The sequence below is a fragment of the Conger conger genome, chromosome 3 (genome assembly GCF_963514075.1).
Source record: "Conger conger chromosome 3, fConCon1.1, whole genome shotgun sequence".
Classification (NCBI taxonomy): Eukaryota; Metazoa; Chordata; class Actinopteri; order Anguilliformes; family Congridae; genus Conger; species Conger conger.
Genome location: NC_083762.1, coordinates 32,810,464 through 32,826,114, shown reverse-complemented (window position 1 = coordinate 32,826,114; position 15,651 = coordinate 32,810,464). Strand labels below are relative to the sequence as shown.

At 41.0% G+C, this 15,651-nt stretch overlaps 1 protein-coding gene across 1 annotated transcript in view; it reads right to left on the bottom strand.

Annotated features, from left to right (window-relative positions):
- Positions 1-612: 612 nt before the first annotated feature.
- The window catches only part of LOC133123453 (5-hydroxytryptamine receptor 2A-like), a 39,028-nt gene continuing 23,989 nt past the window's right edge, over positions 613-15,651 (bottom strand). The window contains exons 2-3 of the mRNA XM_061233918.1: positions 15,402-15,602; positions 613-1,409 (exon numbers count right to left, since the gene is read on the bottom strand). Coding sequence (XP_061089902.1) covers positions 613-1,409; positions 15,402-15,602 — 998 coding nt within the window. The remainder of the gene's footprint in view (positions 1,410-15,401; positions 15,603-15,651) is intronic.

Here is a 15,651-nt window from a genome sequence, read left to right as displayed (position 1 = left end):
CTGCCTGCTCAGTTGTACTGAAATGGAGAGAATAAGAAACTGCAGGCACACAGAGAAGTAAAGATCTGGGTCTGTATTCATGAAGCACCTGTCAGTGGGAGAGATAATCTAGGATGTGTGTCTGTGAATGTGTGTATGCATGGCTTTTGTCTCTCTATACCTGAGTTGTGTGTGGTGTGTGTCTGCCTTATAGATAGCCCTGCCTTGCCTCACGCTACATGAAATGAGTCATTATCACAAGAGCCTGAACCAAAATAAACATGAAAGAAAAAGTGCACAAAAATACCCACAAACAACACAAAAAAACATCCATGTGCAAGATCTCTCCTCCCTGTTCAAATATATAATTTAAAAAACATGAGGATACAAAGATTTTTAAACCGTATTAAATACATATATGTCATTTTTTAGGACAAAAATAATTTATCTCTTACAATATTTTTCTTCCAGAAGAAGAAAAAAGGGCATTGCATTACCTAAGGTATCTCTAAGCCCAGCCTCGCTCTAGTATCTAATGTACCATGATTGAAGGTTCTCTGTGTCGCAGTACATGGAATGTGCCAGGTTGCCATGGTCCCCTCTTGTCAAGGTAAAAGAACAGTAAAAAGCGCTTCAAACGCTACTGACATTTTCATCCTTCCTCTGGTCTTTTGGAGGTCTCGGGGACCTAGGCCTATTTGACCCTAAAACCTTTGGGGAGGGATCCCCATTTCTGAGGGGGGTGATGTGGCCCAGGGGCAGCTGGGTAGAAGTGTAGGCCAGCGGGGGTATGGTGTTTACTAGGATCAGCTGCAGTGACTTCCTTTCCTCCCTGTAGTGGCAGCGAATGTAGCGGGAAAACGCAGAGCGGTAGGTCTTGTTGAAGAGGGTGTAAACCAGCGGGTTGACAGCCGAGGACAGGTAGCCCACCCACACAAAGATGTTGAGTAGGCCCCCCATGACCTCTGCGTCACAGGTGCCCTTGCACACTACTGCCAGCACGTTGGTGATGAAGAAAGGGCACCACATGATCACAAAGAGGAAGAACACCACACCCAGTACCTTGGAGGCCTTCTGCTCATTGCTGATGGATTGCATGGTCCTGCGGCCGAAGGCTGGGGCTGCCTCCTCCCGCCCGCTCAACGAACGCCAGAAGAACAGCTTCTCAGAAGACAACGAACCTTGGGGCAGGAAGCTCAGGGGCGCTGCCCAGCGGGGCCTAGGTACAAGCTGATCCAGACACATTGTGGCCTCCGTCTGCAATGCACTGATGGTCAGGAAATATGTCACCACCATGATGGTGAGGGGGACGAAGAAGGCCACCAGAGATCCCACCAGCACAAAGCTGTCGTCCGTCAGGAAGCAGCTGTCCTCCTTGAAGACCTTGGAGTCATCCTGCAAGCCAAAAACTGGGATTGGCATGGATATGCCTGTGGGTAGAGAGAGAGGTGAAGAATGAACAAAGACAACAACATAGCCATAAATATCAAGAGATTAAACATTAACCCCTCAAGTCTCACCGGGCCAGTGTGGGTTTTATTGCATTCTTTCCTTTTTTTCACAGTGCTATTTTCAATCACTATGGGAAAAGGAAATACCACTTGAATACTCAAGGTTCCATCTCTGTAGCCTATTTTAGCATGCCATTGCTTTACTGACAACTGTACCTTATTTTTGAACATGTAGGTGGCAAAAGGAGTGTGGGTTCACCTCACCTTCTCTGCCCTTTGGATGTCTAAATGGAGAACTTCCTTTGGAGGACTTCCAAGGAATCTCTCATCTGAGTGAATAGTGAAAACACCTTTGACTCCACAATAAAGGACAATAACGTGACCCAATTTTACATAGGGTGAACATCTAAATACATTCTCAAAATATTTTATTATTCTTCAGTAAGCTTATGAATAAGGAGCCAGCCTGCTTTTGAATAATAAATAGCATGTGAAATTGTGGAATGTGACTTGTTGATGTTGGTTTGGTATTTGACAAAAACTTCAATCAATGGACCTCAATGAATATCTTATTATACAAGATGTTATTAGGCCTGATAATGCCTGAGGAGAGTCCAAGGAGAGGGAGGTTGAGACAGTACAGGATAGAAAGTGCTGTATAGTTTAGTAAGCAAAATGCATTTTACCTCATAAGACCCATAATATAATTTAGTTTCCAAATGTCCTTTTTGGAAAACTGCCTAAAAAACAATGCAGAATGCTCATTTTGGTGATATTGTCATCAACTTTGAAAGGAGATTTGTCCAGTGTTGTGACCTAACTCCATTGTGTTTCTAAGCACACCAGCCACAATAATCTGTATCCACTCAAAAACAGAAAGTATTTTCACTTTGTTTTAGTAATATTTAAAGTAATTCTGACAAACCCCGCTTTGAAAACAAAGGGTTACACTTCAGGATAGACCATTATGCCTGTAATCAAAAGGGTTCAAGAATAGTAAGCATTTTATTATGGGTATTTAAGTTTCAAGGTTGTATCAAGATGGGGGCGATACTTAAAGGTTTAAAAGAACAAAAAATCGTGAAACACTTTTGATGGTCAAAAGGCTCAAAGAATAAGTTCTTAAAATAGGTGTTATAAAAAGAAAGCGGAATCCACAGAAATATTGGCACTGGAGCAGTTGGAGAAGACTAAGGGATAAAAGGCAAAATTAATTTCTGGTTTTCAATCTTACCCATTTACGGATTCATTTATTGGAGATTGCGGTAAATTTGCTCTTGCACGCACCTTCTCTTGTTTATTTGAAAGACAATTATATTCAGCTGATGCTGCTGCCTGAAAAAATCTGCAGAAATGCAATTATTGAGCGTAATATTGAGTGTAATACACGACGTATATTTAGAGATGTGCGAGAAACGTGTATTGCGTAGCTGCGCGAAATCGTTCTGCGCATGTCAATTTTTTTTTTATGATTAAATGCTTGCCATGTAAACAAACACATTAATCGGCGTGCACGTAAGCGGAATTTGGAATTGAAGTAAATTAAAGTAACATTCTGCATGTAAACGTTGCTACTGTGATGCTTCACAGAGAAAACAGAATTTGGCCTGAACCTCCAAAAAACAAGCAATTGAATGAAAAAACTCCCCGGTGGGAAGAAAACAACAGTGGCAAGAATAAACTCCCCAATGGGAAGAATTCTCCGGAAGAACCCGGCTATAGAGGGGGAACCCATCATCTGCTGGCTAGCTCTTATCCTCCTTGCCCTCTCTGCAGCATTTGGCACTATTGACCACCAATTCCTGCTGTCTTCCATGAGTATCTTGGGGATTTGCGGCACAACTCCTTCCATGTTGTAAGGTAGGGTTCAGTTTTGAGGCCTCAGGAACATAAATCTTTTCATACTCCCTATACCCGTGGTTCTCAAGCCGTGTATGCTGGTTTTCATTCCAATCACAGTCGCAACCCCAGAATTTTAACCAGCTGTTACTCTCAAAATTAAATACTTGTCATATTTAGACAGAATATTTACCCTCTAAAGCCACACATGCCTGAAATTTCTTTCTTTTTTTAGCTGAATAAATTAAAGACTATTTTGAGGCACACGGCTAACATAACAGACGTAATTGTAATGTAATGTAATGAGGAATGACACTCAATAAAGTGCCAGTGAGTAAAACTTTATTTATATAGCACTTTTCTAAACACACAGTGTCACAGTGCAAGTGCTTCAAAAAGACACAGTGGAGGTACATTTTTGTTCTTCAAGGATTACATTTATCAAATGTACCCTGAAAGTACAGTAATGTTTGGGTAAAAATGAGAGCATTTGCGTCTTTTTAGAGGTGCATTCGAAATCACACTATGTACAACATTTTAAACCCCCTAATTAATATCACTTCTTCTTTCATTTGTCACTTATATGTACATTCCTTGAAAAGTCTAAGAATTGAGATTATAAATTGTTCCACCAAACACCAAAGTCTATTTGCTGGTCATTCAACATCAATCTCATCATGGCTCAATGATTCCTTTTTTAGTCATTATTATCGCTGCACCATTATTTGCGCACCAAATTAAAATTGATCCCTTGCAAATGACAGCCGGCAATTAATAATATTGAATCATCACTTGGTCAAGGCATTTTTGCATCAGTCACTAATATGGTGTGGATGGCATTTGCAGCTGATGCACAAAAAGCAGCGTGAGCTATGCTTTGGCTTTTTTCTTCATCAATTCACCCAGTTGAGTTTATGCATTGTTTTTCCATTGTGATTTTGAGCAAATAAATAAATAAATAAATAAATGTCACTTTTCAAAAGGCTGGGTCCAAATTGTGAAAAAATGCAATTCCTCACCTAAAGGGCAAGTAATGTAGCAAGATGTGAAGCTGAAATATATTTTGCATTAGGCTAAACCTCAATACATTTCTCATTTTCAGGAATGAGGTTCCCTGGATACTGTTGCCAGGGGCAGTTGATGCTGTGGTGTATACTGTCGGAAAAAAGCAGCGACGTGTACTCACTGGAATATAGATCCAATTAGCCTGGACTGCAAATGCGCCAGATTATCAATTCTATATTGCCATTTTAGGGAACCTTCAATGGGAAGACATGTGGAAATATAGGGTCTATCCAAGGAGTGGTTTTAATAGTCACTGGTTTGAATTATTGTTTTCATATTCAACACATGAACATCTTTTGAGCATGTTTTCAGCACAACCATTAAATGTGGTTGTTGTTTTTTTTGTTATGAGATCCAGGCAAGTGCAATGATACATTTCATAGCTCTATCTCAGACCTTGCCCTTTAAGTTCTCTATAGTAGGTTTCTCCTTTGAGGATATTATATATTGTGTCTTTATTGATAAACTCTCTTTCCAGAGCATAATGGCCCCTATCTCTTCTTTTCCATCCCCATCTCCCTCTCTGTCTCTCTTTATTTCTCTTTCTGTGTCTCTCTCTCACACGCACAAACATAGGTTCTGATTTGAGAGTCACCAGTCACAACAAACATGCACCGAGTGTCGTTCTGTCGTCAGGCACACACACACACACACATACACACGACATATTGTAATTTCATTGTCTTTTCTGACAGCCAAGAAAGTTGCACTGAAATTATAACATGCAGAAACTGTGTCTGCCAAGATCTTTTGAAAATAAACAAATCATGAAATAATGGGATCTGCAAAGCTTTGTAAAGCAGAAACTGTAATACATCATATTTTTAATTGAACATTGTTCTGAATAGGCTACACATTCAATTATTTTTAGTTCAATTCTACTGTAGGGGCTCTATGTAGGGGCTCCACATGGACCATGTTTCCCACAATTCCCTTGCCAACATCATGCATTGGCTCCACCCACATCATCACCTATGCACTGTATTCTTTTAGGCGCAGTAGGACTGTAAACTGTGACGTTAATCCAGTGATTTAAAAAAGCAATGCCCCAGAATATCGGTCTCTAGCTGGAGTAAACAGACACCCAGTTTCCTCTGCAGAAGAAAAACAAGGAATAAAACGACAAGCCTTTCTGTACGTGGACCTCTGGCTTACTGTAGACTTGTAAAAAGGCAAACTATCATTTTCTAAAAAATATATGTTTTCATTAGAACCAAGCAGGCAAAAATTCCATTTTTATTTCCGAATATTGACGCAAATTCCTGGATTACTCCTTTGGACAATTTGGTTGGACCAGAAGACTCTGACCACCTGCAGCGGATGAGCTAAAAGGGACTGGAGCCTGGTTTTCCCCGTTGGTCCTATGTGGGAAACACAGAGTACACATCTGATCGCCAAGCAATCCCAAGTAAGGCTGACATCTGGGCAATAGCTAGCCATAGGATTGCTTGTATTGAATGCATTGTGATTTAGTTTTGATGATTAATGCTTAGAGGGTATTTTTTAGGGATCTTTTCTCTCTCTCCTTCCTGGTGACTTTTTAGGGGAAAATACTGGGATTACTAATCAGTAATGCTGGGTGTTTGTCACAGAAAATATTAGCTGAAGTGGTGGAGCAGTCACAGAGAAATCATGGAAAACTGAAGAAATCACTTTTTTAAAGGTAATTTATTAAAAAGATCTACTAACAATAGAACAGTGGGAATGATTGAAGTAACATGTGCTGGGTGGCCTGTAGTGTAGTGGTTAAGGTAAATGACTGTGACCCGCAAGGTCGGTGGTTCTAATCCTGGTGTAGCCACAATAAGATCCACACAGCCGTTGGGCCCTTGACCAAGGCCCTTAACCCTGCATTGCTCCAGGGGAGGATTGTCTCCTGCTTAGTCTAATCAACTGTACGTCACTCTGGATAAGAGCGTCTGCCAAATGCCAATAATGTAATAACAATGGGCCAACAAGCGTTTGAAGTTTCAAATAAATAAACAGAGTTTTCAGGTCTCCTTGCAATGCTGATCTTGATTTCAATGGGCTAGCCTTTTCCTCGTTAACCCCTTAAGTATCACCCCTTTTCTTAACACAGGCTTGAAAATTACATGCCCAAAATGAAATGGTTACTATTCTTGAACCCTTGACTACAGACATAATCCTGATGTCTTCAAAAAGGTAACCCTTTGGGGTCTGTTTTCCAAGATTACTATAAGTATTACTAAAACAAAGTTACAGTAGCTCAAACACAGCGGAAGTGGAAGATTTTTTTCTCACTGAATAGATTTTGTTTCTGAGTGTATACAGATTATTGTGGCGGTGCCTGGCACACTTATAAATATAATGGAGCCACAGCCAATAACTGGACAAATCCACTGTTACAGTTCTATTCTGATGAATTTCCAGGCCCTACCTTTCTGCTAGATGGTGCGCTTTTCATATTTTTGGCAATTTGGTGATTAGTTTCACTTTGGTTATCATGTAGTCAATACCCTTGTGCTGACTACTGATTCCAATTGTCTGCCACGTGTGGTCTGATTACCGATGAAGGTCAGCTGCATGTCTTTCTATTTATGTCCCGTGTTTCTTTGAATCGGGGCTGGTGTGTTTTCCAAATCCCGTAGTATGTTCTGTTTTTATTTTTTATTTGTGCACTATGTGAGGTATGTGACTGACAATACTCATTTACCTGTTGTGGCGACAGGGTGAGGGAGCTGAACACTAAGTGACCCTTCACCTTGGGGTGGTGAGGACAGTCTGTTCACCTACGCATTTTATTTTGTGCATAAATGTTAGACACATGACAGTTGGAAGACAGGATTCCTCTGGGAATTGAGACCCCATTAGCAGCTTCCTTCTGTCTAGGCTAAGGGTTAGAGTTTTGAATTTATTGCATCCCTTTTCCACAGGCTTGCTCTCATTGGCTGTTCGTCTGCATACTTTATTTCCACCTTGTGTAAAAGGTAACTTTAGGAAGGAAGGAGCTTAAAGTGACCCAGGAGGCTCAGACCCCCTAAAGCTTTGATAAAGTGTAAGGGAATAGTCAATAATGTTGTGTGCATAATGACACTGAGATTTTCAATGAAATAGATGTTTAAATCCAAAAGCTCCACCGGGGGTCTGCTCCAAATAAATGCCAGAAGTTCACTGTTCCACTGTTGACTGTAGGGGTGATGTACCTTTGTCGCTCCATTTTTGGAGGGCATTTGTGAGAAAGCCGTATTAAGGATTGGATCGTATTAATATTTGTGGAATAACAAATTGGACCTTTAGAGTTGAGCAGCTGCAGGTTGCCACCAGATGGCACTAATTGTTTCATTGAGACCTGCCTAGGCATAGGTCCAGTTGTACTTGTGAACAAATTGCAAATTGTCTAACTGCCTGCCTGCCACTACAAAAAGTACTGCTAGAAAACTTTATTTGTGCCACTAACAGTGTTACATGGAGAGACTAGCTATTTATAGCTTGTAATTATGGATGGAGTTTGGCAATTGCTTAAAGGTTACCAACTTAAAAGTTAATTAATAGTGACGACGTCACTTGCTTGTGAGAAACACGTCCTTACATAACTGTTAGCTAATAATACAGGATGAGCCATCCCTCTGACTAAGCAACAGGAGGTGTGGGAGAGAATCCCTGTCCTTTGGAGCAGTTTCTGCTCCCCGATTTTGTTGCTGATCTCTTAAATCTCCCAAGAAGAGCAAGAGGAGCTCGAACAATACACTGAAGATGAGTGTCAGGATGAGATCAATCAGCTGATCCAGCATGTTCAAGACCACGGCATGGAATGATCAATATCCAGGAGGTAGTGGGTAAGTTATTACTGCTTCATCACCCGCAAACACGCAGCAGGTGGAAATTCTCTGGGGCCGCTGTGGGCAAGCCGAGAGAGGTTTGACGCCAGCAACCCGACCCTGCATAATGAGCTCCAGCTCCCCAATGAGACTCAAGAGGTGTGCTCACACAGACTGCAAGCACTGGTTAGTCATTCTCCCTAAGAGGTAGAAACAGAATGCTGTGTAGATATGGAAGACTACCTGGCCAAGCACTATGCTGCTGCCCACTTGAAAGACAGGAGCAGAGAGCCATGGACTCTCACAAACTCTAACATTGAGAACTACCTCTGAGAAGTAGAGCCTTGCCTTACGCCACATTGCAAGAGAAACTGAAGCTTATCTGGAAGACCACTTCCAGAGGTGTCTTGAAATGCAGCCCCCTCATGTTCATGACAGCTATGTAAGGCTCTGCAAGCGAGCGCCCACACCAACACAAAATAAATTATAAAAAATCTTTGCCCTTCCCCCTCAGGGGTTCCAGGTAAAAATAATCGATTAACACAATAAATTCAAATAAAAAAGAAAGAAAGAAGAAAACTTAAAAATAAAACAAAATTGAGCGACAGCTTTTGAGCTTGCTGCTTGCCAGCTGACCACTTTTCAGCTCCGTTTTCCTTCAAAGTGCTGTGTGACGAACTGAAGGATAACTAAAATTGCATCCACAAAAGTGCCAACTGTCTAGAGACACTGTACTGTTCTTGGGTTTTGTGGTCTCTAGGGATGGTATAAAACCTGATAACAAAGTCACTGACAAAGTGGTAGCCCCACCCCGTGATTTGGTTTTGCTAAATGATCCAGCTCACTCTAGGTGCACACTGGCGCCACTTAGGAAAGGACCATACGTTGTCCTACAGTCAATTAAACCAGTGAATGGACTTGGTGTGTTGTATGTGATCAGGGAGAAAGACTAATCTGGTGGTTCTACATAAGTTTTTCAGCATAATCGTCTGAAAATTAACATGACATTTAGCCACATTTAGAACACAATCAAAACCTGCTGCAAGTCCCTTCATAGGTTGAAGACTTACCTGTGCCTGCAGTTCCTAAGACATTGCCCTCCCTCATTTTCTCAGGCACTCTGCCTCATGGTCAAGCTCATAGAGCAGGTCAGAGACAGCCCGTTGCAGGAGGCTGCCCAAGCTGCTCCACGGGGGGACGACTGTATCCCCAGTGTCTCTGAGGCCAGGGAAAATGCCTGCTTGTTTTTTGGATGTTGTTAAATGATGGACAAAGTACACATACAACTTACGCTGTATGCCTAGCTATACTGGGTTTCATTGTTTTCAGTCTGTTTAAAAGTTTGAAGGTATGTTGGTCTATTGTCCTTATGAATGCTTCCACAAAAAATAGTTTCTACATTCCCTTCCCCTCCTTTGTTTTTGCTATATACTGAAGACAATTGAGGTCAAAATATGTACATGAGCTTTTATTTCCTAATATTTGTATCTAGATTTGTTAAACAACTTAGAACATATCACCTTTTGTATCAGACCACCACAGGTGAGAGAAAGTATTGGAACATGTGACTGACTGCACTGTGAGATTGACTGGTTAAAAAATAAATAGTTCTGAATGTCTACTCTTGGTTTTAGCCTTGGGTATTGCCTTTGCATTTGTTTTAGAAACGATAAACCAACATAAAGACCAGAGAGCTGTCTTTGGGAAAAGCAAACCCGTTTGAAGCTTAGAAAAGTGGGGAAAGCATTGGGGATAGCTTGAACAACTTGGAATGTCCAGAAGAAGAAAGAAACTGCTGGCATACTGAGCAACAGACATCGAACAGGTTGACCAAGGAAAGCAACAGCATAGAAATATTGTGAGAGCTGTGAAGAAAAGCGCCAAAACATCAGTCAGTGACATCACAAACAATCTCCACAGGGGAGGGGAGAACATATCTCAATCAACCTTCAGACTTAGAGAGCAGCAATATAGAGGCTATACCACAACATGCACCCCACTCATCAGTAGTAAGAATTGGAAAGCAAGATTACAATTAGCAAAGAAGTACAGGGAGGAGCCACAAAAGTTCTGGAACAAAGTTTTATGGACTGATGATACCAAGATTAACCTCTACCAAAGTGAAGAAAAGAAGGGATCTGCTCATGATCCAAAACATACAAGCTCATCTGTGAAGCACAGTGAAGGAAGTGTCATGGGCTTGCATGGCTGCTTCTGGAGTGGGTTCAATAATCTATAGTCTGCCAATTTAAGGAGAAATGCGTCCAAACTGGAAGGGTTTAGACTGGCCAAGTCAATCACCAGACCTGAACTCAACTGAGCAGATTGAAGGGAAAACAGCAGTAAAAGCCTGTAAAAGCATCATAAAGAACAATGCAACAGTTTGGTGGAGTCAATGGGTCTCAGGCTTGATGCAGTTATTGCAAGCAAGGGATATCCTACCAAATATTAAATGTTATTTACTTTAATTTACTTAAATACTCTCAGTTCCAATACTTTTGCTCACCTAAGAAATTGTCTGATACCAAAGGTGCTATGTTCTAAGTAGTTTGACACATCTAGGTGTAAATACCAAGATAAAAGCTGAAATTCTGAACTTTTGTCTCGTGTTCATCTTTTTATTTCAACCCCAAATATATTCATTGTATTGCAAAAACAAAGGAATTGGCCTTGCTGTTCCAATATTTTTTGAAGGGACTGTATACTGAAAAAAGGTGTAAACTCTTCATTCTGCTTGAATTGCTTTGGATGGCTCTGAAATACTGAAACACTGATGTTTCTTTTTCTGTGGTATGTCTAATTGTGAGACCTTTTATTTATGATACCCTGGTGACTGCAGGAGAGATCAAAGGGGATGAGATTTGAAGCGGGAGGACATATCGAGTTCAGCTCTATGCGGTGCAGAAAAAACTTTTCTGTTTTTCTGGTTAAATAAAATTACCTGGTCACAGAATTGCTTGGAATCTGTTTCCTTTCAGTCCACTCAAACTCCAAGCCTTACAATTTCAAAACCGTCTGTGTTTTGTAACATAAATGTATATTGTAACAAAAGTAAATTTGACCACAGGCGTTGAAAGCAACACAAAGGTAGTAAAAAAACAAAACAGTTTTGGATATGTTAAGGAGGCCTGTCGTGTAGTGGTTAAAGTAAATGACTGGGACAGGCAAGGTTTGTGGTTTGGATCCCAGCATAGCCTCAATAGACAATAAGATCCGCACAGCCTTTGGGCGCTTGACCTAGGCCCTTAACCCTGCATTGCTCCAGGGGAGCATTATCTCCTGCTTAGTCTAATCGATTATTTGTCAATATATAGATATTTGCAATATATTAACAATTTAATTCATTTAATTTAGCCAACCATAGTTTCATAATGAAGCCAAAATGTTTTGTTCATATCATGAACATAAGGGATTCTTACTATATGCTTTCCTTTTTCCAAAGCTGCTCACACTCAAAGCCAGTCAGCTCCTTCCTCCCCTCCAACAATTGCAATATACAGTGGTGTGAAAAAGTGTTTTCCCCCTTCCTGATTTCTTATTTTTTTGCAAGTTTGTCACACTTAAATGTTTCAGATCATCAAACAAATTTAAATATTAGTCAAAGACAACACAAGAAAATGCAGTTTTTTAATGAAGATTTTTATTATTAAGGGAGAAACCCAATAATCCAAACCTACATGGCCCTGTGTGAAAAAGTGATTGCCCCCCCTGTTAAAACATAACTTAACTGTGGTTTATCAAACCTGAGTTCAATTTCTCTAGCCACACCCAGGCCTGATTACTGCCACACCTGTTCTCAATCAAGAAATCACTTCAATAGGACCTGCCTGACAAAGTCAAGTAGACCAAATGATCCTCAAAAGCTAGACATCATGCCGAGAGCTAAAGAAATTCAGGAACAAATGAGAAAGAAAGTAATTGAGATCTATCAGTCTGGAAAAGGTTATAAAACCATTTCTAAAGCTTTGGGACTCCAGCGAACCACAGTGAGAGCCATTATCCACAAATGGCGAAAACATGGAACAGTGGTGAACCTTCCCAGGAGTGGCCGGCCGACCAAAATTACCCCAAGAGCGCGAGTTCATGACTCCACCATAAGAAAGAGACTGGGCAAAAATGGCCTGCATGGCAGAGTTCCAAGATGAAAACCACTGCTGAGCAAAAAGAACATTAAGGCTCATCTCAATTTTGCCAGAAAACATCTTGATGTTCCCCAAGACTTTTGGGAAAATACTCTGTGGTCTGACGAGACAAAAGTTGAACTTTTTGGAAGGTGTGTGTCCCATTACATCTGGCGTAAAAGTAACACCGCATTTCAGAAAAAGAACATCATACCAACAGTAAAATATGGTGGTGGTAGTGTGATGGTCTGGGGCTGTTTTGCTGCTTCAGGACCTGGAAGACTTGCTGTGATAAATGGAACCATGAATTCTGCTGTCTACCAAAAAATCCTGAAGGAGAATGTCCGGCCATCTGTTCGTGACCTCAAGCTGAAACGAACTTGGGTTCTGCAGCAGGACAATGATCCAAAACACACCACCAACTCACACCACTGTATTTACAATTATTTCGTACTCTAGAAACTTCCTCAAAGTTCCACATGGGTGCAGAGATGTGAATGTGCACCATTCCTTTCTCCCAGCCTGCAGGTCGGACATATTCACCTGCATTAGCCTGTTAATCATTAGTGTCATTGACACAATCAGCTGGATACTGAGACCACAATGTGGTAATTAGAATGACTGATTGTTCTGCCAGCTTAAGCACTGAACCACATGATAAAAGCTTCAAAATTTTCAGAGTGGCAGTTAGCCACGCTGTATGTGGGTGTAAATCAAAAGCTTAATGTAAAACACTTTCATTGCATGCCAACATCTCTGATTTATTCATTTTTCCAGATTTTCTAAATTCAGCAGCACACTGCTTTCATCCTGGCTAATAGCATTGGTCTTTGTAACAGAGACACCAGCATGAAAATATGGTGCCAAAATACTAAATGTGATCTGTGATAACAAAAAGTTCAATCTATTACACAGTGTCCTGATGTATTTGGACAGTTGGTACAGTTGTTCATTTGGCTCTATAGACCAGCAGAAATGGAACAATTAATGTGCAGTTAATGTGCAGACTTTCCCCTTTAATTTGAAGGTATTACCACCTCAATGGCGTGTGCGAGGGGTTAACAATGCATTCCTGCCTAACCCATCCCTGTCAATCTCTCATCAGGGGGCCTAGGGCCAGGTCCTCGACAGTATTTACATTTATATTGGGTTATGCATGTTGGAATCACATCCCTTTTCATGCATAGCCCCCCTCCCCTATTTAAGGGACCAAAAGTAATTGGACAATTGGCTTATCAGCTGCTTCCGAATAGTCAGGTTTATTCAAGACTTCCTTAGTGCAGTTACAAAAAAGCTTTCAGTATCTAGTCTTGATTCTTCACTTTTGGTTGCCTTTGGAGTCTGTTATTGGCGTTTGTCAACATGAGGTCCAGAGCTGTCCACAAATGCCAATAACAGACTCCAAAGGCATTCAAAACTCTAGAAATGGAACCATTTCTGTGCGGATTTTGAAGTATGCTTTGGGTCATTGCCTTGCTGGAAAGTCCACCTACAGCCGAGTCTGAGCTTTATGGTAGGGGCATACAGATCATCCTGATACTTGGTGGAATCCATTTTACCACTGATTTTAACCAGTGACCCTGGACCCCTGGAATTAAAACCACCCCAAAACATCACTGACCCTCTACAAAACGTCACCGTGGGTATGACGTGCATCTCCTTTTTTGCATCTCTGTTTCAATGCCAAACATGCTGATGCTGTATCTGTTCCAAATTTTCAATTTGGTCTCATCTGACCACAGCACCTTCATCAAACTTTAAATTACCGAATGAAACCAAAATTGCCCACAGGAAATGCCCACAGTGAAATTTGATGGAGGATCAGAAGTCCAGGGATACTTGTAAAATCAATGGCATGATGGATTTCCAGCAAGTATTGGCAAAAATCCACACACAAATGGTTCTGTGAACAACAAAAGTAATGTTCTGCAATTTGCCATCTCAGGCTCCGGAACTCAATCCAATCGAAAACCTGGTGGTTGAACTGAAGAGGGCAACTCTGAAGCGCATACCCAAGAATGTGAAGGATATTGCAAGGATCTGCATAGAGGACTCGACAAAAATACCTCCAAATGTGTTCCTTAACCTTGTCAACAGGAAAAGTCATGCTGTTATCTTTGCCAGAGATGGATGCACAAGGTACTAAAACAGGGGTGCCAATAATTATGGAACCTTGATTTTGGTGAAATCTATTTTTATTCCATTAGTGTTTTATTGCAATTGGTTCCATTGAAACATTAGTATTATTCACATGTTCCGCATTTTGACTTTATCTCAGTACACATTTTGTTTATTTTTTGTAATTTTTGTCGTCGGGGTGCCAAAATATTCTGGAGCCCCCTGCAAATAGAAGAAAGGCAGGTCTCTGACCTGTACACCTATACAGTTTTGGTGTTTCATTTGAGTTAACTGCTATATATTTGACTGATCCTAATGCCCCTAAGGGGTAAGGATTTTATGATATGATAAGGGATTTGAATGCGTTTCCTCCCTGCCAGCTCAACACATCATTAGGTGGTGTTTTTGCTACTAGACCAACTAAGCACTGCTGCACTATTGAACAGAAAATTACCTGAAATATCCTCCTATAGCAAAACAAATTACATGCAGCTGTTAAGAGAACTGCATGCAGTGACTATTTTGAGATTTCTATTTTCCAATACTCTTATGAATACATCTGCTTTAAGTGAATCTCTTTTTTCCTTTTTATTGCATTTCCTGCGAGCGGTCGGTTGTTTTGTAGCTATGATGCAATTGGCACAAAGCTCTGACAAATCAAGATTTTTCACTATTTTCTTTTCACATATTGTAACCTGGAGCATGGGAGGAATAATAAATGATAAATAACTTTTTAGTTTTTCCTCAATTTTTGATTGCCCAAAATCAAAATATATACTGTATGTATCAGCACTCATTGCTGCAACCTCCACTATGGATTTGGGAGGGCTCAGGTAAGCATTGCTTTATGCGATTTTTAGCAAAGTATGATATGGTATAACCTCTGACCCTTACCTAGAGAGATGGTATGAACTCTGACGCTTACCGACAGAGATGGTATGAACTCTGACGCTTACCGACAGAGATGGTATTAACTCTGACCCTTACCTTCAGAGATGGTATGAACTCTGACGCTTACCGACAGAGATGGTATTAACTCTGACCCTTACCTACAGAGATGGTCCAGACTGCCATGATCTTGAGGAAAGCCTTAGTCCGGGAGTTGAAGCGACTGTGGTGGATTGGGTTGCGGATGGCGATGTAGCGGTCCAGGGAGATGGCACACAGGTGCATGATGGAAGCCGTGGAGAAAAGAACATCCAGGTAGATCCAGATGGGGCAGAGAGTTGGAGGCAGTGGCCAGCTGTATCCTGTAGGACAGGAAGTCACGTGAAGGAAGCACTGTTCTGATTGTTCAGG